The sequence below is a fragment of the Chelonia mydas genome, chromosome 18 (genome assembly GCF_015237465.2).
Source record: "Chelonia mydas isolate rCheMyd1 chromosome 18, rCheMyd1.pri.v2, whole genome shotgun sequence".
NCBI classification, from domain to species: domain Eukaryota; kingdom Metazoa; phylum Chordata; order Testudines; family Cheloniidae; genus Chelonia; species Chelonia mydas.
The window spans coordinates 6,346,226-6,372,331 of record NC_051258.2 but is presented as its reverse complement, the minus strand read 5'-3'; the positions used below and the strand labels follow the sequence as shown (position 1 = coordinate 6,372,331).

Genomic DNA, 26,106 nt, shown 5'->3' with positions numbered 1-26,106 from the left:
TTGCACAGTGCAGCTCAGCAGATCAATACCCCGCTGGATCTCTTTCCCAACGCCTCTGGGAGGTCTGCGATGGCACAGAGCCCCACAGCCTGACAGATCAGGGGCAGGCAGCTTTGTCTAGGGGACAGGGTACTGGACTGAGACTCAGAAAACATGGGTCTCAGCTCTGCCACAAGCCTGCCGGGGGATCTTGGTCAAGTCACTTCCCTTCTCCCGCTATGTCCGTCTGGTCCGTGTAAGTGATTTGGGGACAAGGAGTGTGTGTGAGTGTGTGTGTGTGCGAATGTCCACATGTGTGAGTGTGTCCATGTCGGTATGTGAATGTGTCCATGTCTGAGTGTACACAGGTGTGTGTCCGTGTCCATGTCCACGTGTGTCCATGTGTGTGAGTGCCTATGTACATACACACACAATGCACAGTGCAATGGGGCCCTGATCTCCATGGGTGTAAGTAAATCAGAGGTCAGGCAAGCAGGTCCCGGTCACATTAGCATGCAAAATGAAGCCACTTCCGAGTGGATCTGGACCTCGATCCGCATTCTATCCCACAGAAACCTCGCAGAGATGGGGGCGCCCCAGCCCCATCAAGTCTAAGGCCTGGTCTACGCTCCACAGTTAGGTCGACATGAAGCAGCCTACGTCGAACTAATTATGCCAGTGTCCACACTACAGCTGTGCTCCTGCCCATGTGAGTGCCCTACTGCACCGACATCATATCTCCACCACCACAAGAGGCGCAGGGCTCATGTCGGCGTAGTTAGGGCGACGCAGTGTCTGTGTAGACTTACATCGGCTGTTGGCCCAGCTCCCGGCTCCCCAGCCAGGCTGCTGCCCAGTCTCTGCTCCAAGCCAGGCTGCCAGACTCCCAGCTTGGGCTGCTGCCCGGCCTCCCCAATCCCCACACCCTGCTGCCCCCAGCCACCCCCCGGCTCTTGGCTCCCCGCCAGGAGCACGGCAGTGGACTGGACTCCACGCCTGGATCTCCCACCGGAGGCAAGGAGATCTGCAGTAATGATCTCAGCCCCTGCCAGGAGCTGCAGGCACCGGGCATCCCCACTGTAGTCAGCCCAGGCCGTTCACCACCAGCCAGGGAGACAGAGCTGGGAAAACCAGCTCCTTGCCCACCCAGGGTGAACGATGGTGAATCTCTAAGCACCCAATCCAGAGGCAGGTGCATCAAGCTGGTATTCAGTGCCCACTGCAGCCGGAAGAGAGGCCCTAAACGCTCATTTTAACCCCCTGGTGCCCCAAATGGCCTTGATCCCCCCACCCCAATTCCAACCAACGAGCGTACACAGGGCTCACTTCAACCCGTCTGAAATGCCTTGTTCCCCTGGTGTCCTCATTCATCCTCTCTCTACGTATTTGCCTTCAGGTTCTGCTCCTATCCCTGATCCATTAGAACCTCCCCGGCCAGCGACCTGCCTCCGGCCCTCTGCACCTGGGTTGTTCGCCGGTCGCTGTCTGCCGACTGCAGGCTCCGCTCCAGCGCCGTCACCTTGTCCATCAATGCCTTGCGCTCCCGGTCGTTGCGGCGGAGGGTCTCCTCCTGCAGCAGGAGGGCAGTCTGGGCGCTGCTCAGCTTGCCGTCCGCGCTGCGCCTCCCTGAAGCAGAGAACGCGGGCGCAGAGCCAGTGAGGGGGCATGCGGGCACTTTGCACCAGAAGCCAGCGGCAAATAGGAGGCACAGAGCACTTGGGTTCTAATCCTGGCTTTGACACTGATGCACTGCGAGACCTTGGGGCGAGTTCTTTAAACCCTCCGTGACTCAGTTTCCCCATCTGTAAAATGAGGCTAATGCTTGCCTACCCCAAAGGGTGAGGGAGAGAAAATCCGTTACCAATGAAGATGTGAAGCACTCACTCTCAGAGCTAAGTTTTACTATGCAGCTTGAATAAACACTTGTCCCTGAAGGGGACATCTTCAGCACCTGAGTGGGGGCTGCCTTTTGGAGTCTCAACGTATAAACCCAGTGATAGCCAACTTCTTCACACAGCATGGGCCACGTCTCACAGCACTGGGCTGGGATCCAGGAGAAGTGAGTTCAGTTCCCAGCTGCATGACGTGGGACAAAGTGGGAATTTTTGGTAATGTTTTTATGAATCCGACGTGTGCCTCAGTTTCTCCCTATACTTTGCATTGTTACCAAGTGAGGGGGAAGGATTATGTCTGCTCTCAGGGCAGACTAAGGGTATGTCTACACTTAAACCACTGCCGCTGCACCACTGTATCGCTTCCGTTTTGGGCAGGTCTGCACTGCAGAACTACTTTGGTATGTTGCTCAGGGCAGTGAAAAATCCACACCCTTGAGTGACGTAGTTATTCCGACCCGTGCGCTGGGGCAGACAGCGCTATGTCTGCGGGAGAGCTTCACCGCCTCTCGCAGAGGTGGATTAATGATGCCGACGGAAGAGCTTTCTCCCATGGGCGTAGAGCGTCTTCATTAAAGTGCGACTGGCGCAACTGCACCGATGCAGCCTTTTAAGCGTAGACACTTAGACACTATGTACATTGATGGGAGGGGTTCTCCCTTTGGCACAGGTAATCCACTGCCCTGAGAGGCAGTAGCTAGGTCGACGGAAAAATTCTTCTGTCCACCTACCACTGTCTACACCAAGGCTTAGGCTGACAACACACAGTCAACCAGTGGAACTCTTTGCCACAGGATGTTGTGAAGGCCAAGACTCTATCAGGGTTCAAAAAAGAATTAGATAAGTTCATGGAGAATAGATCCATCAATGGCTATTAGCCAGGATGGGCAGGGATAGAGCCCCTAGCCTCTGTTTGCCAAAGGCTGGGAGTGGGCGACAGGGGACTGATCACTTGATGATTCCCTGTTATGTTCACTCCCTCTGGGGCACCTGGCATGGGCCACTGGGCTAGAAGGACACTGGGCTAGAGGGACCCTTGGTCTGACCCAGTATGACCGTTCTTATGTTCTTAGCTATGTCTCTTAGGGGTGTGGACTTTTCACACCCCGAGAGATGTAGCTATGCCAGTCTAAGTTCCCACTTGTAAACCAGCCCTAAGAGACAGACATAGCAGTGTGTTTCACCTTCCTGTCTGGGTGGGATGAATAGAGCCATTAAGGAACTGCCTGAAACTGACCCAGATTAACAATGGGTCCAGAGAGACAACGCAAGCATCAACGACTCATGGATCGACACTCAGTGGGCTGGACACTCCGGTCAGCAGGGGCCTGCCTGGAGAGTAAAGGACCGAGCCGTGACCGGGAGAGAATAAAGTGTTGACCTCTGGAAGAGGCTGGGAGCTCTCGGACCGGGGAAGCGACGAAGTCAGAGAGAGACAGAGCCCGAACATGGGAGCCCACTACAGCTTGGCTGGTGAACTGCGGCTTGACCAGAATGGACGATGCTTTAACCGTTATCCTCTGTGCTAAGCTAAGGGCTTCCTCTGCTGTGTTCCAGACGACTAATCCACCCAGGGGGTCACTGCAAATACTGGCTGGGGCGCATTCGTCCCCAAAGAACGCACTCATCTCTCCCAGGAGTCTCTCTCAGTCCCACTCGCTGAGCACAGCTCACGGCGTGAAGCAGGAGGGCTGGAGCCCCGTAGCTCAGTCTAGGAAGCAGTGCGGGGCTCTGGCACACTGAAGGGGTTCTTCCAAGAGACAAAAGCTGGGGTGTAGCACAGATCCTGCAGATTTGTGACAAGAAGACACACTGTGTCTTGCTCCTCTCATCCCTGGGGGGATAATAATACTGACCGTCTGCCCCCCGCTCTTTGCCTTGGTTATTTAGGCTGGAAGCCCTTTGGGGAAGGGGCCGACGCTCACTACCTCTGCACAGCTCCTAGCGCGATGGGGCCCTGATCTCAGTCGAGGCCTCTGGTCGCTACACGTAACAATAAGAAGGATCAAGTGGTTTTGAAGCCCTACGTAAAAAAGTTTTAGCCTCTCCTTGTGGTTCCCCCTCAACCAGGGAATTAATTTTGATGCTAAAATAATGCTTGAGAATGAATCAATCCGCTACAGACTAGGGACCGAATGGCTAGGCAGCAGTTCTGCGGAAAAGGACCTAGGGGTGACAGTGGACGAGAAGCTGGATATGAGTCAGCAGTGTGCCCTTGTTGCCAAGAAGGCCAATGGCATTTTGGGATGTATAAGTAGGGGCATAGCGAGCAGATCGAGGGACGTGATCGTTCCCCTCTATTCGACATTGGTGAGGCCTCATCTGGAGTACTGTGTCCAGTTTTGGGCCCCACACTATAAGAAGGATGTGGAAAAATTGGAGAGAGTCCAGCGAAGGGCAACAAAAATGATTAGGGGTCTGGAACACATGACTTATGAGGAGAGGCTGAGGGAACTGGGATTGTTTAGTCTGCGGTAGAGAAGAATGAGGGGGGATTTGATAGCTACTTTCAACTACCTGAGAGGTGGTTCCAGAGAGGATGGTTCTAGACTATTCTCAGTGGTAGAAGAGGACAGGACAAGGAGTAATGGTCTCAAGTTGCAGTGGGGGAGGTTTAGGTTGGATATTAGGAAAAACTTTTTCACCAAGAGGGTGGTGAAACACTGGAATGTGTTACCTAGGGAGGTGGTAGAATCTCCTTCCTTAGAAGTTTTTAAGGTCAAGCTTGACAAAGCCCTGGCTGGGATGATTTAATTGGGGATTGGTCCTGCTTTGAGCAGGGGGTTGGACTAGATGACCTCCTGAGGTCCCTTCCAACCCTGACATTCTATGATATTCTATGATATTCTATGTACAGCTAGATTTCAAAATGGCCCCCTTCCCAGTGAACCTCAGAGGAAAGGTTTAAGGGGCACAGACCCGGGCAAGGGGAAAGCATGACACCCACAAAAGGGGAGAGGGCAGGGAATAACCAAGCATCCCCGAAATGCTGCGTTCCCAACACCGCATGTAGGAACAGGGCTCTGGGAGCCTGGGAAGATATCGCTGTCTTCTGAGCTTTCCTAGCTGTGGCAACTTAGAGAAAGGAGGAAAATGGATTGTCCCTTGAGGGGGGAGGGGAGCAGCCCAGCAAGAGGGCAGCCAAATACAGAACGCCAGAGCCAAGACACAAAACCCCAAGTGCCTGGAAATCCCCAGTTCAGGATTAAACCTCCAGTTGCAAGTGTTGGCAGGGGGCAGCCATACCAAGCGATGCCCAGGCTCTGCTGGGGGCTAGTGGTTCAAAACGAGGGCTGGTATTTCCTAGTGTTCCTCTCATTCCAAGTGATCCCAAAAACTGAATACAGGGATCCTTTCACCCACCACTGAAATGCAGCCACCTCTGGGGGGTTGGGCAGTAACAAGCTGTTTAAAAGAGCACAGAGCAGCGATACACAACAATCTAGTGCTTGATGCAGATGCCACAGGGACAAGATGCAGGTGCATGGGAGAGACGGCACACACAGGCTTGAATGGGAGGGGACTCTAGAAAATCTCACAAGCCCTGGCCTGGAGACTCACTAACGGCCTCCTACGGTGCTGCTCTCGTTCTCTGGGTCTGTCCTTGCATTTCCAACAAGAGAGATGAGCTAGGGCCTGCTGCATGTTGCAATGGACCAAGCCTGCGTGCCTGCCAGCTGGGTATAACCTCTGCATGGTAGCCCAGCCCACTGGCATAAGGGCATTAAAGCACCGAGTTTACAAACAAAAGGTACCACTGCAAAAGCACCATGGGTAACAGCATGCAAATTACTCTGAAGAGACAGTGCAAGTAGGGGCTTAGAAGAGTGGGGACCCTGACCCTGCCACTGGCCTGGGGCAAGTCATTTCCCCTCTCAGTGCCTCAGTTTACCCCTCTGGAATATGGGGCTATTAAGACTAACCTAGGGTAAGGGGTCGTGAGGCAAAATGCATCCATCTGCACACCGAGTGCTTTGAAAGGCCCTAGAGATGGGTGAAGCATTGCCAAGAGCGCTCATTATTACGATGGGCACAGGCCCCTCTGCACGCCCCCACCACAGCCCTTACCTTCCTGGCTTTCCGTCACTAGCTTCTGCAGCTGCTGCACTCGGGTGCTGGCGCTGTCCCGCTCCGACTCCATCTCGGCCAGCTGGCGGGTCAGGCTGCCCAGCTGGGCCCGCAGGTCATCCTGGATTCGGAGAGGAGGGCGAGACAGGAGGGGGCGATCAGCAGTCGGGAGACCCGCCAGGCTGCTCGCACTTCGGGCAGAGCAGCGTGGGCAGATGTTAACCCCTTCCTCCCCACACCGGTACCCGCTCGCGCTGCGTCTCCCGCAGCTCCTGCAGGAAGTCCCGGAGGGCGGCCCGCACCACTTCAGGGTCGATATCCGCCACCAGCTGCTCGCTGCGGCCGGGCGAGAGGGCGCGCTCCGGAGACAGAGGGCGCAAGCTGGGGCTGCGCTCGGGGCTGCCCGCCTGTGGGGTGGGGCTGCCGCGCCCGTCCGTGGTGCTGTACGCGTTGTCACCTAGGGGTAGACGGGCACAGGGGAGAGATGGTGGGCCCCAGCTGGGCTCCCCGCAGAGCGGGAGTTAGCCAGATGGGGAATCATCGGGCAGGGAACAATGGGGAATCCAGCACTAAACCTGTCAGGGTTTTCCTAGCCCCCGGCTCTGATCCCACAAGGAGAAGGGGGACACCTACTGGCAGGAAGAGGAGCTGCAGCCCGGCCAGAGAAGACCCTCTCCAGTACAGCAGGGCCGCAAAGGGCCCTTCACCCCACCCTGAAGGGCTCAAGGCAGCGAACAGGGAGGACCTGAGGGAGAAGCCACTGGACAGGCGTGAAGAGCAGTGCAGGATCTGGAGTGAATCCCAGCCAGCCATTCAGGCCAATAGTTCTACCCCACCCTCCTCCAGGCCCTTCCACCTGGGCACCCCCAAGTGCTTTGCAAGCCTCAGTGATTGAGCCTCCCAACCCTGCCAGGACGCCAGGGGCCTCCTATCCCCATTGCAAAGATGGGGTACAGGCAAGGGAAGTGACTTGACCAAGGCCCCATGGCAAGCCAGTGGCACGGCCAGGAATAGGACCCAGGAGTCCTGGCTCCATTCCACCAGATGCCACTCCCACACAGCAGGGCACTGAAGACAACCAAGCCCTCGAGGTTTGGGGAGGAGAGAAAGGGGCCTCCTCAGGGCTGTGTCCGAGGGCTCTCCTGACCCATTACCTTTGGTAGGAGAGAAGAGTCTTTTGGGGGAGCTGCTACGCCCCCTGATGGCTGGGCTGGGGGCCCGGCCTCCCCGGCTGATGCCCAGGGTGCGCCTCAGGGCGGAATGCAGGCTCCCCAGCTTGAACTCCACGTCCCGCTTCAACCCCTCCACTCGAGCCAGCTCAGCCTCCAGGCCGAGGGCGCGGCCCTCGGCGGCGCTCAGCCGGAGGCTCAGCTCCGCCGCCTCAGCCTGCGCGTTCTCCAGCTTGATCTCCAGGTTGCGGGCGTTGTCCAGCAGCTTCTTCTCATTGCCGCGGGCCTCCTCCAGGCTGCCCAGGAGGTCCTTCTCCCTCACCCGGAACTCGCCCTCCTGTTCCGACAGCTTCCGCTGCAGGTTGTGGAGCTGGGGAGGCAAGAGCGAGGGCTGAAAGGCATTCTGGGTAGGCAGAGCCAGCCCAGTGAGAGCACACGGGACCAAGCGTGGCACAGCCGCCTCCGTGCAAAAGCCACATGTCCTCCTGGCCACACGGCTACTCCAGAAGGACGTGGTCTCCACCACTTTGGGCCACTCTCCTCCATTTTATCATGCCAAGTGGGACAGGCAAAGAAGACCAAGGAGGAAGTATGGTCGGCAAGTTCTGGAGGCAGGAATTACTTGGGAGGTTCTCTGGCCTGGGTCCAACCAGGCGTCAGACTACAGCGCTGTAATGGTCCTTTCTGGCCTTAACCTCCATGAGCCTCCTTCAAGTTGCCCTGGAGGGACGCATCTGCTCCCCACACCCGGGCCACATGGGCAGTACACAGCATGACCGGTCCCTGACGGCGGCATCGCGATGAGCAAGAGCTGGGTGGCCGACAGGCACGACCAGGAGAGAATTCCTGGGCGGAGGCGGGAGGAGCATGCGAGACCAAAGGAGCCCCACGCTCACCTCCTTCCTGGCAAACTCCCTGCTGGCTTCGCTCTCCACGATCTTCTGCTTGAGGCCGAAGGATTCCCGCCGGCTCTCCTCCTCCCGCTGCTCATCCAGTGCCACCCGGGCCTGCAGCTCTGCCATCTCCTTGTTCTTCTTGGCGTTCTCACTGTCCAGCACCTTGATCTGGGGGCACCGGAAGAGGGGTGGGGAAGTACATGACTGTGCCCCGCGGATGGGAGTGGTGCAGCACAACGGAGAGGCACCAAAGCTGTTCCGGGCCAGCGAGGGGAACTGCAGCTCGCCCCAGGGCCGGAAGGGCGGGATCCTACACACTCACGGCCCCTCCTGAACTACAGATGCTTGGCCCGGTGGCCCAGACTCTGCTATGCCAACTATGCCCACACCTTCCTGTCCTCCCGACAGAGAGTCGTCAGCGTGGGCTCGGGGGCAGCTGGGCAGAGCCTCCTCTTCCCCGATGCCTCGCAAGCCCCTCACTCAAAGCCCTGCTTCGCCTTCCCCCACGGCCCCTCGGAGCCGTTCAACCTCTGACAACCCTGGGGATCCGGCACCATGGGCCTGCCCAGTCCCAGCCCTCACCAGGAGGACAGAGGAGCATCCACCTCCCATCAGCTCCGGCGAGGAGGGGCCTGCAGGGCACATTTCCTCTGGGGTTTGATTCCCTGCCCGAAGCTCCCAGCCGTGGGAGGAGGTCGCGCCCCCAAACGCGGGGGCAGCAGCCCCACAGTCCGGGACAGGGGTCACACCCAGGGGGTAAATCGGGCACCGCGTCAGGGAAAACAGGCTCATCCGAGGAGCAGGGCCCTGCCCCAGGCAGCTTCGCCTGCACAGAGGCCAGGTCCTGAGCAATTGGGGAAGGTGCAGGCCCAGTTTCCTAGTGCCGCAGAGCCTGCTCCTTCCAGCCACGTCCCCCTGTGCCCCCCTCGACCCCATGCACACACACACACACCTGTCGCCTCAGCTCCTGCAGCTCCCTGCGGGCCTCCAGCCGCGATCGCTCCACCTCCTGCAGGCTGCTCCTCAAGTCGGCAGCTTCCTTGCCCACGGCTGCCCGCGCCTCCTCCAGGGTGGCCAGCTTCTGCTCCTTCTCCTCGTTGGCCCGCTTCAGGCTGGGGACCAAGGAGGCGTCAGATCCCAGTGGGATGCAGCGACATACCCCGCTCCCACCCCCCACGGCGGCTCCCCCCCTCACCTGATGCGGTCACTCTCAGCTCGCTTGACAGCAGCCCGCAGCTCCTGGTTGGAGCTCTGCAGTGCCTCCTTTTCCTTGGCCTCGTCGCTCAGGCTGCGCCGCAGGTCCAGGATGTCCTTCCTCTGGACCTCGTGGCCCTCCTGGCTCTCCCGTACTTTCCGGTGGGCCTCGATCACGTCCCGCCGGATGCTGTCCCGGGCATCCTCCACCATGCGCAGCTGGGTCTTCAGCTCCTCCACCTGCGTGGCAGAAGACGGGTGCGGCCGCCCTCAGATCCCTGCTGTCCCAGCACACATGGGGACCGTGTACTCGGCAGGAGGCGGCCCTGGCACGATCTCCAAGCACCTGCCCCCCCCCCCCCCCCCCCGGCACCCTCCTCTGCAGGAGCGCAACACTGTCAAGCCCTGCTGAAGGAGATCCGCCGTGGCTCATGGCTCCACTTCTGCCCCCCAGTGACTCTCTCCTGCCCCTGCTTCCATCCCCTTCTGGAAGGGGGAGGTTGGCAGTGGGGCCCACTCCACTATCCCCCTCCCCATGCCCGCACTCACCTCGCGGAGGGTGCATTCCCGCTGCCTGGCCAGCTCCTTGACCTGCTCCTGCAGCCCCCGGGCCTCCCGCTCGTGGGCCGCGATGGTTTCTTCCAACTGCACCCGCAAGCTCTTCAGCTCCGAGGTCAGGGCGTTGATGGTGCTCTGCGAACAAAGAACGGCCCAGCCCTTACTGGCCTGCACCGGCTCCCCCCTCGCTGGGGTCACATTTACCAGGGTCACCCGGCCAGCTGCCAATCAGCGGTTGCCCGCGACATGCACTGCACAGCCACCAGGTACAGGCAGGGGGCATTCGTCGTGAACAGGAATCAGCTTCTCCTTGGTGCTCCAGGAGGGGAGACGGGCATCTGGCTTCCTCCCCGTCCTGCGTCACGGAGCTCAAGGCGAAGCGTGACGCAGCGCAGCAGCCAGTCTCCGCCCAGAGCTAGGCTGGGAAGTGACCTGCAGATCAGGAGCAAGGTGGGAGGGGACACTGGGGAGACAGGAGGGGAGCAAAAGAGGGGGCTGCAGGCCAGGAACAAGGTGCACAGGCATTGCTGCATGGGGGGTGGCTGCGGGCCAGGAGTTAGGTGCAGTGGCATTGCTGCAATTCAGGTTTGAAATGTCTCAGCAGAGGACCTGAAACAGGCTCTGCAGATACAGATTAAGCATCTATGGAGGTGTGTAGGGCAACAAGAGGCAATGTGGCCTAGTGGATAGGGCACTATCCCGGGACTCAGGAGACCTGGGTTCTATTCTCAGCTCTACCACTGGCCTGCCCGGTGACCTTGGGCAAGTCACCTCTCTCTGTGCCTCAGTTTCCCCAGGTGTAAAATGGAGCTAATGCTGGTTTGTAAAGTGCTCGGAGATCAACTGATAGAAAGCGCTACCTAGGAGCGAGCTGGTGGTGACATTTGCTTCCCGAGTTCTGCTTCGGTTCGGCGGCAGCAATCAGCACCCCCCTCCACAAACACTGCGGTGAACGCGCTCACCACCACCAGCGACCGTCTCATGTGCGTGTGTCCATCTCCCACCCTCCTGATGCCCGCACAGCACCCACACCAACCCGGTCCTGCTCCTGCCGGCTGATGGCCTCTCGCTTCTGCCGCTCCATCTCCACGGTCACGCCGGCGAGGCTGTGCTGGGCGCAGGCCAGCTTCTCCGACAGGAGGGTCTTCTCCGACTCCTTGAGGGACAGGGCCTGTGTGGCCGGGAGAGATCCCAGCGAGGGAGAGAAATTCAGAGGGCGTGCGACAGGGGTGAGATGCAGGGGGTGAACTCGGGGGGGCAGGGATGGCGATAAAGGCGCAGAGGGGCTGGAGCTCTGGGATTCTGGGGAGTGGGTGGGAGCCGCAGCGGCTGTTCTGCCAGCTGGGAGCCGGCACATGCTGGGGCTGGTGTGGGGCCGGGCAGGCCCTGCTCTCTGCCCCGTTCCACCACACGCCAGCTGCTGCTGCTGCTGCTCAGAGCGCTGAGCGCCTGCCAGGATCCGGCCCCAGCTCTCGGCTGCAGTTAATGGGAGCCTCCCCCAGGCCGGGGCTGGCAGCAGTGCCAATCCCCCGCGCACCCTCCCCTACCTGCTGCTTCTCGTTCTCCGCCTGCAGGAGGCTCTCGTCCCGTTCCTGCTGCAGCGCGGTGATCTCCTCGCTCAGCTCCTCCTTCTCCGCCTCGTAGCGGGCCAGCAGCTCCTCCCGCTCGTGGCTCAGCCGGTGCAGCAGCTCCTCCCGCTCCGACTCCATATCCAGGCGCAGTGTCTCCTGCACGGACCAAGCAGCAGACGCCAGAGCTCTAGGTGAAGGCTCCAAAGCCACGGCTCGGGCATGAGCCCCTCCCCATTACCGGAGGGGATAGCAGAGCTGCACATGGGCTAAAGGTTCACACGGCCCGGGAGTCCAGGGAGGTGCACGTGAGCCCTAATACTGACGCAGCTGATGGAGAGTTCCAGGGCTGGAGGCCTTTGCTTTCAGAGCTGCGGGTCCCAAGGAAAGTAACCAGCAAACCAAATTGCCCAAACCCATGCTAACTCCTCCATAGACCACAGAAGGCCTGGCAGGCTCCGTGGCCCTTTTCCCACCAGGGCTGTCAACTTTCTAATTCCAGAAAACCGAACACCCTTGCCCCGCCCCTGCCCCAAGGCCCCGCCTCCCGCTCACTCCATCGCCCCGCCCTCCGTCGCTTGCTCTCCCCCACTCTCTGTCGCATGCTCATTTTCACTGCACGACCCAAACAGGCGTATTTCTTGTTTTGACCAATGTGTTATGCTAAGTTCAGTTGTTACTTGTTACAGGACGCTACAGCTGGCAGCAAAATAGTCAAAAAGGGTCATTTTTTTAAAAAAAATGAAATTTCACAAAAAAGTTTTTCTGATTCTTTCCCTCCCCTCTTCCCATTTGTCGTAACCAGCTCCATGGTTTTTGTTCACTAAAGTTATTGTAATTTTGTGTGTGGAATTAGGACACACATTATCACAGCTGCTCTGGGTCCATTAAAGGCCCACTCCTGAAGTCCAAATACAAATCCAGAGAGCACAACCACAGAAATGCCCCTGTCCAGAAACCTATATAAATAAATCTGTAGAAACTGACTCCCACACCAACATGCAGAACCACACGTGTATTCATGTGTACACGTCTAGCACGCACTAACACATGTACTTCCACATTATTTATTATTACAATTGTTGTTTAGTGCCTAGAGACCCCATCTAAGATCAGGGCTCCAGGGTGGTCGGTGCTGGACATACACATAAAAAGAGAGAGTCTGCAACAAAGCATTTATAATGTCGCAAGACAAAGGTGGGGAGACGTGTGTGATACATCGGCTCTTCTGCAATGCCTAGTCTACAACATTCACTCTTTAAGAAAGAATACGTTTCTTTTAGTGTTCCCTTCCCTCTTAAAAACTTGTTATGAAATGAATACCCACACATTTTAGGCCATACACTCTTTTTGTGCGCAAGCCAGTAAAAGGAATAAAAGTCAAAGCGTTAGGCTGAAAATTGTATTCACACAGGTATACACACAGGCGACAATACATGCACCTCCCTACACAAAGACACACAGTCTCTTACCCACATACAATGCACACACACACTTGCCTACACAGAGACACTTTTTCATACACTTTTCCAGGGGCTGCCTAAGTCACCCAGCTGGGAAGGGAGGAGGGTGGGCTGGAGGGGAAAAGATGGGGTGGGGACGGGGGTGGAGGATGGGTGGAGGATGGCGAGGGAAAGAGGCCAAGGACAAGAGCAGGGTGGGGGTGAGAGGGGGCAGTGAAGGAGAGAGGTGGGGGTGGGGGGATGTGGGGTGGATGGGGATGCAGGGGGAGGCAGAAGGCTACAGGTGCATGAGGATGTGGGGGGGCACAGGGGACATAATGGGAGTGCAGCAGTGTATGGACGTGAATGGGGTGCAGGGCTGTGGGGGGTGGCCACTCTGGGAGGTGGAGAGAATGGGTGGGAGAGCGCTGTAAGGGGTACAGAGCTGGGATGGGTAGGTGTGGGGGGCAGGATGGGATGGGACGGGGGAGGAATGCAATGACTGGGGGATGGAGGTGAGGGGGGTTGGGGAGGGATGCAATGATGGGGTGCGAGGGGTGGGACGGGGTTGGGACAGGGAGGGATGCAGTGAGGGGGGTGGGGGTGCAGCTAACTGCCTCTCCCCCTGAAACTCATAGGAAAGATTCGTGCACTCCCACTGCAGGGTCTATGCCAGCACCACAGAAGGCAAGGAGATGTTGCCATTGACTCACTGGGATCCCTTCCCCCAACTGCCTGAGCCAGCCCGGCTGAGCCGCTGGGGTATGTAACATGGCACTGGTCTGAGTGAGACATGGGGCCTGCCCTGTGCCGTACCTTCTCCCTCTGGAGCCGATCCACGTCCTCCTCGTGAGCCACCTCCTTGTTTCTCAGCGTGACCTGGGCCTCCTGCTCCGTCTGAGCCAACTTCTGAGCCAGCAGCTCCTTATCCCTCTCCAGCCGGGTCACGTCCAGCTCCCTCTGCTTGCGGATGCTGGCCAGCTCCACTGGGGATAGAGCAATGAGGATCCGATCAACATCCACAGCGTGAAGGGAGATCTGCTAACTACAGCCCTTCCCGAGGTCTGGGAGTCTTGGCAGCATGGAGGAGACAGGGACCCTGACTCTCTCACAGCCCTTAACTAGGGACTTTCAGCCACACAGCTCATTACAAAGGGGAGGAGGTCATTCTCCCCAGCAGAAGCAGGACTAGAACTCAGGGCTCCCAGTCCTGTCTCCTACCCACTGAATCAGCTTCCTCCTCCCTCTCAATCCAGCCACCAGAGCCTGGTGGGCCTCAGGACGCCAGCAGCAGCTCGGCGAATGGGGGACAGACACGGGAAAGGGGTGAAGGTGGGAACTGAAGGAAATGTAGGGCAGCCAGGCCCAGGTTACCCTGCAGCATCTCCTTGGCCAGGAGCAGGTTCTGGCTGTCGGCCTCCAGCTGCTCCTTCCGGGCGTCCAGCTGAGCACGCTGCTGCTGGATGTCAAAGAGGGTGGTCTCCAAGGCATCCTTCTCCGACCTGGGAAAGTGCGAGCAGAGTGAGTCCTCCCAATCACCAGCCCCTGCCCGCCCGCCCCAGGTCTCAAGCCGAGAGAGAGAGAGAGAAAACCGCCGAGGAAGTGATGAGCAGGCCCCCAGTGTGCTAGGCGCTGGACAAAGCCGGAACAAAACGGCCCCTGAGCGGACGATCCGCGACGTGAAGCACGTTGCTTTGACGACTGAACAGGCACGCCGTGGGTCCTGGCACAGGGTGGCACCCTGGCCTCTGAGTGGGGGGGCAACCAGCCCTTAAAATCCCCATTGGGCCCCTCCAAGGAGGCGTGGAAAGCCACCCCAATGCACCCTCCTGCCATGGGCACAGTGGTGTATTTCAGAGTGCCAGGAAGTCGCTCCCTCTGCAAACTTCTGCCCCGAGGTCAGGAAGCTCCCGGCAGCGGGGCCTCAGGGACCCCAGGAGAGGCCTGCACCACTGGGCGCTCCCTGCAGATGCACAGGTGTGGGGTCGTCTGCAGGGCAGCGGTGAAGGTGCCCACGCAATCTCACACCTCCTGACAGCGCAGGGGGGCGGGTGAAGGGCCAGCTCCGTCCCAGCCAGGGCGGCTGCCCCGGCACAGATCTGACCCCAGGGCTGGGACGTGCATGGGGCATAGAGAGGGCAACGAGGAGACGGGACAGGAAAGGCCGGAGTTGGGGGGAGACACTGACCTGCCTGGGGATTGCGACATGAGAGATTCCACCCGCTCCTACAGACCCAGGGCTGCCGTTCGGCAGGAAGGCTCCGTGCTCCCCCACTCCCTGACCTGACACACCTGTTTGCAAACACTGCTCCCTGGTAACCATCACACACACACACACACACACACACACAGGCAGCTGCTTCAGGGAGAGCTCGCTGGGCACCTGGCCCCTGCAGCGTGCGCCCGTAGCTTGCCACGCCTGGATCCAGCGGCCCCAGGAGCCTCTCTCGAACCTCACAGCTGAGCAGCAAGGAGGCACGTGCAGCCTCCCTGCGCCACAGCTCAGGCCCCTCGTCCTTGCTCCGGGCCACCTATCCCAGGGGGGTTGCTAGGGTTTCTGGACTGGTGCCAAGCACTCAGGCCTCGTCTCCATGTGCCACTAAGCCTCACCCGGCCGTACTCGTGGGTGAACAGCACCTTCCCAGCGCAGGCCACAAAACAGAGGCCCGGGCGAGCCAGCAGTGAGGGGGGAAGGCAGGGGTGGCCCGGGCCGTGGGGACAGCCTGGCCATGGCAAGGGGACGAGCCCCCATGGGAAGGGGAGGGGAAACACAGGCTGGCCCCACCATGGAGGGGCGGTGCCGGGGAACCCTTCTTTCCCCCCCCGAGCGCCAAGTCGCTCCAGGATGGCAGTACCCCTGTAGATGGTCTCAAAGGCAGGGTGCCCATCGAGGGATCCCCATTCACAGCACCCGTGGGGAGGGAGAGGCCAGGGGCTGTATGTGTCCAGCCACAGGAGGGACCCCGTTGTTCCTGGCCTGCCCAAACCTTACCGGAGCCCGGCGATCTCCTCCGCCAGCCCCCTGTTCTCCCGCTCCGACGCCGCCAGCTGCACCACCAGGCTGGCCTTCTCCTTCATCAGCCCCTCCTTCTCCCTGGCGGCTCGCAGCAGGGCCTCGCTGAGCCGCTCCTGCTCCCGGCGGGCCTGCCCCAGCTCCTCGCTGGCCGCGTTCCTCTGGCGGGACAGCTGGCGGGGAGGGGAGGGGACAACAGGCAGAGCTGAGCCTGGAGGGGAGGCCATGCCCTGGGCACCCAGCCCCCTAGCAGAGAGGGAGCCAGGCTCCAGCCACTCTCGGAGGGACCCATCTCATCTGTGGTGCCCGCCTGCCTCCCCGGCTCCCAGCACCCCCAGCCTGCTCCTCTGCCCCGTGCCGGCCGTCTCCCAGCAGCCCCAGCCTGCTCCCCACCCAGGCCCTCCCCCCGCCTGCTCCCCCAGCTCCCAGCGCCCCCCAGCCTGCTCCCCACCCAGGCCCCCACCACCCCCCTCCTGTTCCCCCAGCTCCCACCACCCTCTCGCCTGCTCCCCACCCAGGCCCCCACCACCCCCCTCCTGTTCCCCCAGCTCCCAACACCCCCCTGCCTGTTTCCCACCCAGGCCCTCACCACCCCCCAGCCTGCTCCCCAGCACCCCCAACTTGACCCCCAAATCCCAGCACCCCTGCAGCTCCCAGCATCTAGCAATCAGACCCCCACATGCACCCCCCAAGTGCATGCCCTCCATGTGGCTCCTGCGCTCCACCCCACTACCTGCCCCAGCTGCTCCTGCAGCTGCATCCTCTCCTTCTGCAGGGCCAGCAGCTCCCTCTCCAGCCTCTCCCGGCTCCGCTCCACATCCTGCAGGGAGTGCTCTAGCCCCTGCCTCTCCGTGTCCAGCTCCAGCTTCTCCTGCTCCAGCCGGACCAGCTCGTCGCGGATTGAGGCCTTCTCCTGCTCCACCTCCCGCTTCTGCCCCAACATGGCCCCCTTCTCCTCCTCCAGCTGCCAGGGGCAGGACAGGAGAGACCGTCACCTGCCTGGGAAACAAAGCCCCCCCCCCCAGGTACCTGGGGCAGATCCTTGTTCACCCCCTGCCCATTTCCTCCTCCAGGGGCCTCAGCCATAACTCCTCTATCCCTCCCCATGGGAAGGAGCCATGGGCCAGGCCAACCCTCCATCGATCTAGGACAGACTGGGCTAGGGTGCTTGTCCCCCATTGAGGCTCCCCCATTTGACTAGGGACCAAATGGCTAGGCAGCAGTTCTGCAGAAAAGGACCTAGGGGTTACAGTGGACGAGAAGCTGGATATGAGTCAACAGTGTGCCCTTGTTGCCAAGAAGGCCAATGGCATTTTGGGATGTATAAGTAGGAGCACTGCCAGCAGATCGAGGGACGTGATCATTCCCCTCTATTCGACATTGGTCAGGCCTCATCTGGAGTACTGTGTCCAGTTTTGGGCCCCACACTATAAGAAGGATGTGGGAAAATTGGAAAACATCCAATGGAGGGCAACAAAAATGATTAGGGGACTGGAACACATGACTTATGAGGAGAGGCTGAGGGAACTGGGATTGTTTAGTCTGCAGAAGAGAAGAATGAGGGGGGATTTGATAGCTGCTTTCAACTACCTGAAAGGGGGTTCCAAAGAGGATGGATCTAGACTGTTCTCAGTTGGAGCAGATGACAGAACGAGGAGTAATGGTCTCAAGTTGCAGTGGGGGAGGTTTAGGTTGGATATTAGGAAAAACTTTTTCACTCGGAGGGTGGTGAAGCACTGGAATGGGTTACCTAGGGAGGTGGTGGAATCTCCTTCTTTTGAGGTTTTTAAGGTCAGGCTTGACAAAGGCCTAGCTGGGATGATTTAGTTGGGGATTGGTCCTGCTTTGAGCAGGGGGTTGGACTAGATGACCTCCTGAGGTCCCTTCCAACCCTGAGATTCTATGATTCCCCTGGAAAAGCAGAGATTCAAGTCAATGCCCCTTCTCCCCGCAGGCTGCCTGCCAAGGTCAATGTCCCCAGACCAGGGCCCCCAGGAGGCGCTGGGCCGCACTGCCAAGCCCATGGCGGCACCGACCTGGCTGATGATCCTGTTGAGTTCAATTTTATCCTGGGCCAGCCCCTCGTTCAGGGAGCTCATCTTGGACAGCGAGTCGCGCAGCGAGGCCTCCTCCGCCTTCAGCTTGCTGGCGGTCAGCTCCAGCTCGGCCCGGCTCGCCTCCGCCTGCGAACGTGGGGCAGGGGGAGAGAGATCAAACAATCAGGGTCACTGCACCAACTTGGGCACAGGAGTCCCCACGGAGCACGGCAGGGAGCGGAGAGCCGCCCAGCAGGGGAGGACGCGGATAGAAGCCTGGATAAGCCAGGGGTGTGAATCCCACTAGCCAAGCTGAGGGCTAGGACCCCTCCCCCAGCCCTGGGGCAGCCCCCCTACTGTCCCAGTGCGGCATGCATAAAATAAAGCAAATGGCTGCAAGAAACGCAGCGCCCTCCAATGGTTACAGCTGGGGACGGCGTTCTGGGGTCTATTCCCAGCTCTCACACTGACTCGCTCGGTGACCTCAGGCAACTTCTCTTTGCCCCTCTGCGTCTCAAAGGACCTCCGAACACTGTCTAAATATTAATCAAGGCTACGACACCTGCGTGAGGCCAGGACGATCCTTCTCCCACTTTGATGGAGGAAGCAGAGAAGGTCAGTGGCCTGCCCAAGAGCCCACAGCAGATCCATTGTTAGCTAATTATTTGTATTACCATCGGCTCTAGGAACCCCATGGCCCGGGACCCCACCGTGCTTGGCTCTTTGCAAACCCAGACCAAGATGGTCCCTCCCCCAGATTGCTGACAATCTAAGTGCAAGACAAGAGAGAACAGGTGGATACAGACAAACAGGGGAGTATCATGAAACAACGAGCCAACAGCGGTCAGCGTGACAGGCAACAGAACGCAGGAATCCTGCCTCCTGGTCTTGTGCTCTAACCACTAGGAAGTGCTCCCCCTCTAGAATGCGGGCAGCATCTGCCCATCGGATCAGGGAGTTGTGAAGGGAAGTTTTGTTTGCAGGCCTAAGAGGAGAGGCGCTAGAGAGGGGAGCATCCTTCGTCAAGATCTCCTCGGGGAGCTGCCTTTAAAACAGACCTGTAGATTGGAAGTGGCAGAACGAGCGATGCTACCATAGCATTATCCATCAGACGCACCCATACCAGCCAGCCCAACAGCTACTCCCGAGCCCCACTGTAATACCTGCCCCCTCCCTCCCCATCCCCGGCTGCCTCTCGGGGCGCAAAGCCCTACCTTGGAAAGCGCCTCTGCCATCTCCACCTTCTCATTCTCAGACACCTCCTTCTCCAGGGTGGCTTTGTTCAGAGCCTCCTTAACAAGCATCAGCTCCTTTTTCAGACTGGATTTCTTCACCTCCAGCTGCTCCAGCTGTTTGTGGCTGCAGGGCACAGAGAGGGACTCACACACAATCCCCTGTGCTCTGGCAGCAGGGGACCTTTAACACCCTTTGTCACTGGCTATCCTTGCAAGGGAGCACAGCAAAGGGACTTCAAAGAGCTAATTAGTCCAAAGGGTGGAACTCTCCAGCCTGTGTTATACACGAGGTCAGACTACGTGATCCAGCCTTGGAATCTATGCAGGGCTTAATTTGTGCTGGGGCTTGCCAGGGCTGAGCCCCGGGCACCTCGGGGCCTGGCAGTTCAGAGCCCCGGGCACCTCGGGGCCTGGCAGTTCAGAGCCCCGGGCACCTCGGGGCCTGGCAGTTCAGAGCCCCGGGCACCTCGGGGCCTGGCAGTTCAGAGCCCCGGGCACCTCGGGGCCTGGCAGTTCAGAGCCCCGGCACCTCGGGGCCTGGCAGTTCAGAGCCCCGGCACCTCGGGGCCTGGCAGTTCAGAGCCCGGGCACCTCAGGGCCTGGCAGTTCAGAGCCCCGGGCACCTCAGGGCCTGGCAGTTCAGAGCCCCGGGCACCTCAGGGCCTGGCAGTTCAGAGCCCCGGGCACCTCAGGGCCTGGCAGTTCAGAGCCCCGGGCACCTCAGGGCCTGGCAGTTCAGAGCCCCGGGCACCTCAGGGCCTGGCAGTTCAGAGCCCCGGGCACCTCAGGGCCTGGCAGTTCAGAGCCCCGGGCACCTCAGGGCCTGGCAGTTCAGAGCCCCGGGCACCTCAGGGCCTGGCAGTTCAGAGCCCCGGGCACCTCAGGGCCTGGCAGTTCAGAGCCCCGGGCACCTCAGGGCCTGGCAGTTCAGAGCCCCGGGCACCTCAGGGCCTGGCAGTTCAGAGCCCCGGGCACCTCAGGGCCTGGCAGTTCAGAGCCCCGGGCACCTCAGGGCCTGGCAGTTCAGAGCCCCGGGCACCTCAGGGCCTGGCAGTTCAGAGCCCCGGGCACCTCAGGGCCTGGCAGTTCAGAGCCCCGGGCACCTCAGGGCCTGGCAGTTCAGAGCCCCGGGCACCTCAGGGCCTGGCAGTTCAGAGCCCCGGGCACCTCAGGGCCTGGCAGTTCAGAGCCCCGGGCACCTCGAGGCCTGGCAGTTCAGAGCCCCAGGCACCTCGAGGCCTGGCAGTTCAGAGCCCCAGGCACCTCGAGGCCTGGCAGTTCAGAGCCCCAGCACCTCAGGGCCTGGCATGTCAGTTATGAAACAAAAAAAATTGCTTGAGCCCTGGCATCTTTTCCATTACAAATTAAGCACTGACTCTATGGCTCTATTTTGTCCCCACTGCAAATTTTCCCTCCCCAAGCCACTTCTGGAGTCCTGCCTTCGCTTTCTCCAAAAGCTTCCTTTTTGCCTGAAAACATTCAGGACAGAAGTGAGGTTTTTGGAAATTCTGAAGGAAATCAACAGGGTCATTTCTGAATCTTTATGGCTCTGAAAAAAACGATCATTTTTCTAGATATAGCCAGAACACACACACAAACTATATATATGTGAGATTATTTGCAGCGTTGTAGCCATGTTGAGCCCAGGATATGAAAAAGACAAGGTGGGTGATATCTTTTATTGGACCAACTTCTGTTGGTGAGAGAGACAAGCTTTCGAACTCCACAGAGCTCTTCTTCACTCCTTATGCTAAACAATCTGTCCCACCTTGTATTTAGCTGGGACACACCAAGTCCCTTTCCCAGAACTGAAGAAAAGCTCTGTGTGGCTCGAAAGCTTGTCTCTTTCGCCACCAGAAGTTGGTCCAGTAAGAGATATGACCTCACCCGCCTTGTCTCTCTCTGGATATGATTGAGGAGTGGTTTGCCCTCTTGTGGTGCCTCATACAAGAACGTCTGCTTTTACCAGCCCTGCCCATCACTCAGCGCCCTCCCTTTGAACCACCACGCCAACAGGAGATTAAGCTTAAACAAGCCAAGCAGAGGGTTTGGCCTAGGTGTCCGCAGTAAGAGAAGGGAAAACACCACTAACGGGGGTTGGTTTTATAGCAGCTCAGCTCAAATGACCCATGGAGAAATCTCACCTCACCTGGAAGCCAGGCAGCCTGGGTCTGCAAGACCTCAGCTGGCAGGGAGAGTTGGGCCCCAGGATCAGGGCTGGGATGCTGGGCATGGGCACCAGCAGGGCTTGCCTTGGGGTGCTCAGGGGAGGAAGGCCTGGCACGTTGGAGCACCGGGCTAGGGTGCTGCTCACTGGAGCCGGGTAGCTACTGAGGAGCTTCTGTCTCTGGCTTGGTATTTCCTCCACACCCACCCCCCACCCATGCTGGCCACTCTCCCCATACCAACCCGCGCTCAATCTCCTTCTGCGCCCGCTCCTTGTCCTTGGCGATGTCGTCCTTCTCGTCCTCCAGGTGTTCTCGCTGCCGCTGCAGGTCGCTGTTGGCCAGCTGCAGCCTCTCGCTCTCCTGCCGCAGGGCCTCCACATGCTGCTGCAGGGCCTGCAGGCTTCGCTCCAGGTTGCTCTTCTCACTGACAGACGGGCACAGACAGACAGATTTCTGGGGGCTGAACAGACCTTTAAGGAACAAAAATCAACCCTCCCCACGTTCCAGGGCCCTTGATCTGTGGTGCAGAAAGTCGCCCCTAGAGCAGGCTCCGCTTCCAGGATGCCAGCAGGGCAGAAATGCCCATGTGACACCCGTCCCATCAGCCGGGATATGCTGGAGCACAGGGGGATGGGCAGGGGGGAGCGCCCATGGAAGTACCTGCCCAGCAGGTCAGCCGAGGAGCGGAAGCGGCTGGCTTCCCGCACGGCATCGTCCTTGGCCCGCAAGGAGCAGTCGACGTCGTCCTTCAGCTGCAGGATCTTCTGCTCCAGGGAGCGTCGCTCGTGATCTCTTTCCGCCAGCTGCTTCTTCAGGGAGCCCACCAGCTCCTGGATGGCTTCGTACTTGCCGCGGATGTCCTAGCAGAAACCCCAGAGAGTCAGCTCCTCTCCCTCTGCAGCACTGCCCAACCCCCGTGCACCCCGCCATCCACACCCCCTGCCACCGGGGCTTCCTGCATGGCTGACCACACTCCATGCCCTTTGAACAACCATCTCCCATGGGAATCCCACCCATTCCAAACCGCCCTCCCCAGAATCCTATTCCCTGCAAGGCACGAAAATCCCCCAGGTGTTTCCAGCCAGCAACTACCCTGTCAGGCTGCTTTATCAACAGAGCAACCCTTGCAACTCTGTTCGTTTCCCACTCCCCTGGTGGGCACCAAACAGCCCCACAGAAATGCAGCCCGAACATCTATAACCCCACAGATGGTCCTCGTGGCTCAGCGGCCCCACTCCACGCAGCCTCGCAGAGCTGGGGAGCAAGAGTACGTCTGGGTGCCCAGTCGAGGGCTGGCCCACCGCCACGAAGGAATCCCATGGCCATGTGCTCTGGGAGGTCCTGTCCCCTCACCTGCACCTGCAGCTGCCTCTTCTGCAAGGCGGAGTGCACCACGGCCAGCGTGGAGTCGGAGAAGGCCGGCGAGAGGCTGCGCCGGGGGGAGGAGCTGCGCCGGGGGGAGGAGCGCCGGAGCGGGGACGGGGTGCGGAGGCTGGAGGAGAGGCCCCGCAGGCTGAATCCCGTGGCGTCGCTGTCCGAAACGTCCGTCGTTCGCTCTGTGCCTGTGAGGTGGATGGCGCTGTCGGCGTCGGACAGGACGGCCTGAGCGGGAGAGACAATGGCGAGCCACTGGGTACAGGCACCAGGATGCCAAACCGGTCTCTAGGCTCCCGTCGCCAGACACCGCTAGCCGGGGGCCTAGGCCGCCAGCCTCCAGAGCGCGACACCGCTACTGCTCAAAGCCCGACTGGAGCAGGGCAACATTTTCCCAGCAAATTAGTTTTTTCATCAACAGCTTTTGGGGCCCGGAGCTCCCCACGGGCGTCAGGGTGAATTCGACCACTAGCTTCAGGGGAAAAAGAAAATGTAAAAAGAGTCAAAACATTTCATTCCGACCATTTCAAAAAGTTTGGTTGCGACTTTTTTTGTTTCAACTTCAAAGTTTTGCCAGGTTAAAAAGGGGAACCCCCCACCCCAAAACTGAATTTAAAAAAAAAATCATTTTGAGTCGACTCAAAACGTTCTGGGTCCATTCAAAACTTCTTTTTTTTTTTTTTAGTTTTTCGAGTGGACAAAACAAAACGTGAAGACCTTTTTGTTTTGGTTTGACTTGAACCGGATTTTTCCTCTGGATTTTTCAGTTCAGCCCCTGATGACTCCGAGAAAACAGAGAGGGGCAGCTCCTCCCTCCAGGTGATCCATTTGCTGCCCTGCCCATCAGCTGGGTGACAGGCCCGCGCCTCTCCCTGATCTTTCCCCACAGGTCAGACTGGCAGAGAGCTGGGGGAGTTCACCTTTCTCTGCAGCATGTGGGTGCAGGTCACTTGCCGGGATTACCTGGGTACATCTCACTTGATCAGTTTCCTGCCATTGCAGGAGCCTCGGGCACTGGTGCCCCGGGGTCCCTCCCGTTCTCTGCCTGTGGCACAGAACAGTCTAGTCTCCTGTGGGCTGTAAAACGTTGGTCTCATTTCGGCTCTTGGGTTTATTGTACGGGTGCTGGCGGCTGAGCTATACAGGAGATCAGACTAGATGATCGGGGGGTTGCTTCTGACTGTCAATTCTACGACTCGGTAACTGCTCACAAGTCGGAGAACCCTGCTCTCTGGGGCACCCCGCCTCGCTCACGGGACCCGCGCGCCCTGTACCTGAGCAAGGTCTCGCAGCGTCTGCTGGAGCATCTCCGACTCCGTCCGCAAGGCCTCGATCTCCTCGGCCTCCAGCGCTGCCTGCTCCTGCGCCCGCGCAGCCTCCTGAAAGCAGAGACACGGCATCAGCCAGGCGGCGCTCGAGACCCCCACGTCCGCTCCACGGCTCGTTTCTGGCTCCAGCTCGCAGCTCTCTCCAGAAGGCCCAACACTGTGCTGCGAACAGCCGGGGAGTGGCAGGCTGACTGCTGGTGGGCCCTTCGCTGGAGCACAGACACCAAGATGGATGTTGGTTTCAGACGCTCCCATCTCCTCCGGCAACCAGCCAAGTCACGCTGAGTCTCTCACCAGATTTTCCAGCTTCTGGGTCAGCGTCTCGACCGTCTTCTCCTTCTCCGAGTTCTGGGCTTTCAAGCGTTCCACGGTGGCCGTCGTCTCAGCGACTCTGGAGCAAGGGAGGGGGGCTGGTCAGGGCAAGCAGAGGAATGGCCAGGGGCCCGTACTACACGGCACAGGGTCAGAACTCAACGGCCATGGGCCAGGTCAAGCATTTGGAGATCCCTGGGGACCCCCAGCCGTGCTAGAGAGAGGTTTACCACTCCATATTTGGTCCAGGGACCGAGATGCTTCATGACGACAGTGCCCTGGGAAAACCCCCACCCCGGTATCTCAGCCCTGGCTGGGGCACATGGCAGCTTCCTCTCCTCTCCATGTCCCACTAACATCCTCCACGTACACCACGTCCCCTCCCCCAGCCCTTTCCCCACGGCGCTGAGCTTGCCCAGCTGATGTCTAGTAAGAGACGGGGGGAGACCAGGCCACACCCCATGTCCTGGGCCTGGCACCTGGGGACCCAAACGAATGGCTCTGCGGGGAGCCCCTGATCGGCTGGAACCAGGAACCATGTTACTCTCCAGCAGTGATGCTCAGACTGCGGCTCCAGAGCCACGAGCGGCTCGTTAATGTGTCTCCTGCGGCTCTTTGCCGCACACAATATTAAACACCACGGGATGTAATTATTGACCTAAGTTATTAACCAATCAGGAGGCTTTTCCGGTGTTATTAACCAATTGTAGCTGATAAAATAACAACACTGGGTCCGAATAACCAAGAATATATAAATAGTAAATGAAACACTGAACCCCCACGGCTGGGGCTCTTTTGGGTAACACCAATTGCTAATTTGACTCCTGGAGGATCCGAGGCCAACACCGCTACCCAGGCCCACATGAGATTTGAACCGGCAACCTCCACGTTCTGAGACCACCGCGCTAACCCCCTGAGCTAGAGAGCCAGGCACTGAGGTCTGAGTATCGCCGCTCTGCAGGGCCGGTGGGAAGTTAAGGCTCCAAGATGGTCATAACATGGGACAGACGGGCCCACCTCTGCCATTCCTTCTCCCATGAGCAGGATATGCTCAGCCCACTAGCCCCATCCGCCAAGCCAAGGACCTCCAAGGGGGGGCAGCGCTCCGATTCCCCGTGGATGCACGGTGCATCTCCCAGACCGGCGAGCTCCAAGCTTCAGGGCCTGGGACACTGGCCCTGATCGGGGGCATCCGTACCTGGTGCCGAGCTCCGCTTTCTCCATGTCACACCTGACCTGCAGCTGGATCATGTCGCGCACCTTGTCCTTCAGCTGCTCCTCCAGCTGGGCCAGCAGCAGGGCCTGCTTCTCCAGGGCCGCGCCGGCGCTGCTCTCCGACAGGCGCAAGTTGCTGCTCAGGTTCAGGCAGGCGGCGTGGATGGTGCGGCCGGACCGGGACAGCTCGTTGCTCAGCTCCGACAGGTCCCTGCACCCGAGTCCCAAAGAGAGGGGCGTTTCCGGGGGCCCGGGCACCCCGAGGAGCCCACGCTGAGGGATCTACAGAACCCCATGCCCCATAACCTGCAGGGCATCTCCCTCCGAGGGGGCTTGGCTGGGATCTAAACCCACAGGAGCCCGAGTGTTCAGAACCGACACCGCCTCCCCTGCCTGCAGAACTTACAGAACCGCCCCTGCCAGGGAGAAGGTCATTAAAGGCCCCCAGGCAGGACACGCAGAGAAGCGGAAATCAGGCCGGGCAGCCAAACATGGCTCCCAGAATGGGCTAACGGGTTTGTCTGGGGGGTGCGGGGGAGATCGGGAGGGCTGTTCTGCACTCAGGTTGTTCTCACAGGGATCCTGGAGGAGGCACTGTAAGCCACGGAGTTCTGGGCCGCTCAGGTAGCTTTCCCAAGCCCAGCTCCTTGTGCTTTTCA

The 26,106-nt window shown here is 59.3% G+C and overlaps 1 protein-coding gene across 7 annotated transcripts in view; it reads right to left on the bottom strand.

Annotated features, from left to right (window-relative positions):
- Window positions 1-26,106, bottom strand: part of CROCC (ciliary rootlet coiled-coil, rootletin) — a 60,464-nt gene that overhangs the window by 13,912 nt on the left and 20,446 nt on the right. For all 7 annotated transcript variants that reach the window (XM_043531728.1, XM_043531729.1, XM_037881250.2 and 4 more), the window contains 22 exons: window positions 25,431-25,658; window positions 24,215-24,311; window positions 23,867-23,971; window positions 22,572-22,820; window positions 21,879-22,078; window positions 21,460-21,642; window positions 19,030-19,174; window positions 17,816-17,962; window positions 16,513-16,743; window positions 15,759-15,952; window positions 14,141-14,268; window positions 13,583-13,752; window positions 11,304-11,483; window positions 10,793-10,927; window positions 9,748-9,891; window positions 9,200-9,438; window positions 8,957-9,116; window positions 8,005-8,172; window positions 7,094-7,478; window positions 6,185-6,396; window positions 5,940-6,060; window positions 1,442-1,605 (listed from right to left, as the gene is read on the bottom strand). In XM_043531728.1, the coding sequence (XP_043387663.1) occupies window positions 1,442-1,605; window positions 5,940-6,060; window positions 6,185-6,396; window positions 7,094-7,478; window positions 8,005-8,172; window positions 8,957-9,116; window positions 9,200-9,438; window positions 9,748-9,891; window positions 10,793-10,927; window positions 11,304-11,483; window positions 13,583-13,752; window positions 14,141-14,268; window positions 15,759-15,952; window positions 16,513-16,743; window positions 17,816-17,962; window positions 19,030-19,174; window positions 21,460-21,642; window positions 21,879-22,078; window positions 22,572-22,820; window positions 23,867-23,971; window positions 24,215-24,311; window positions 25,431-25,658 (3,985 nt within the window). The remainder of the gene's footprint in view (window positions 1-1,441; window positions 1,606-5,939; window positions 6,061-6,184; window positions 6,397-7,093; window positions 7,479-8,004; window positions 8,173-8,956; window positions 9,117-9,199; window positions 9,439-9,747; window positions 9,892-10,792; window positions 10,928-11,303; window positions 11,484-13,582; window positions 13,753-14,140; window positions 14,269-15,758; window positions 15,953-16,512; window positions 16,744-17,815; window positions 17,963-19,029; window positions 19,175-21,459; window positions 21,643-21,878; window positions 22,079-22,571; window positions 22,821-23,866; window positions 23,972-24,214; window positions 24,312-25,430; window positions 25,659-26,106) is intronic.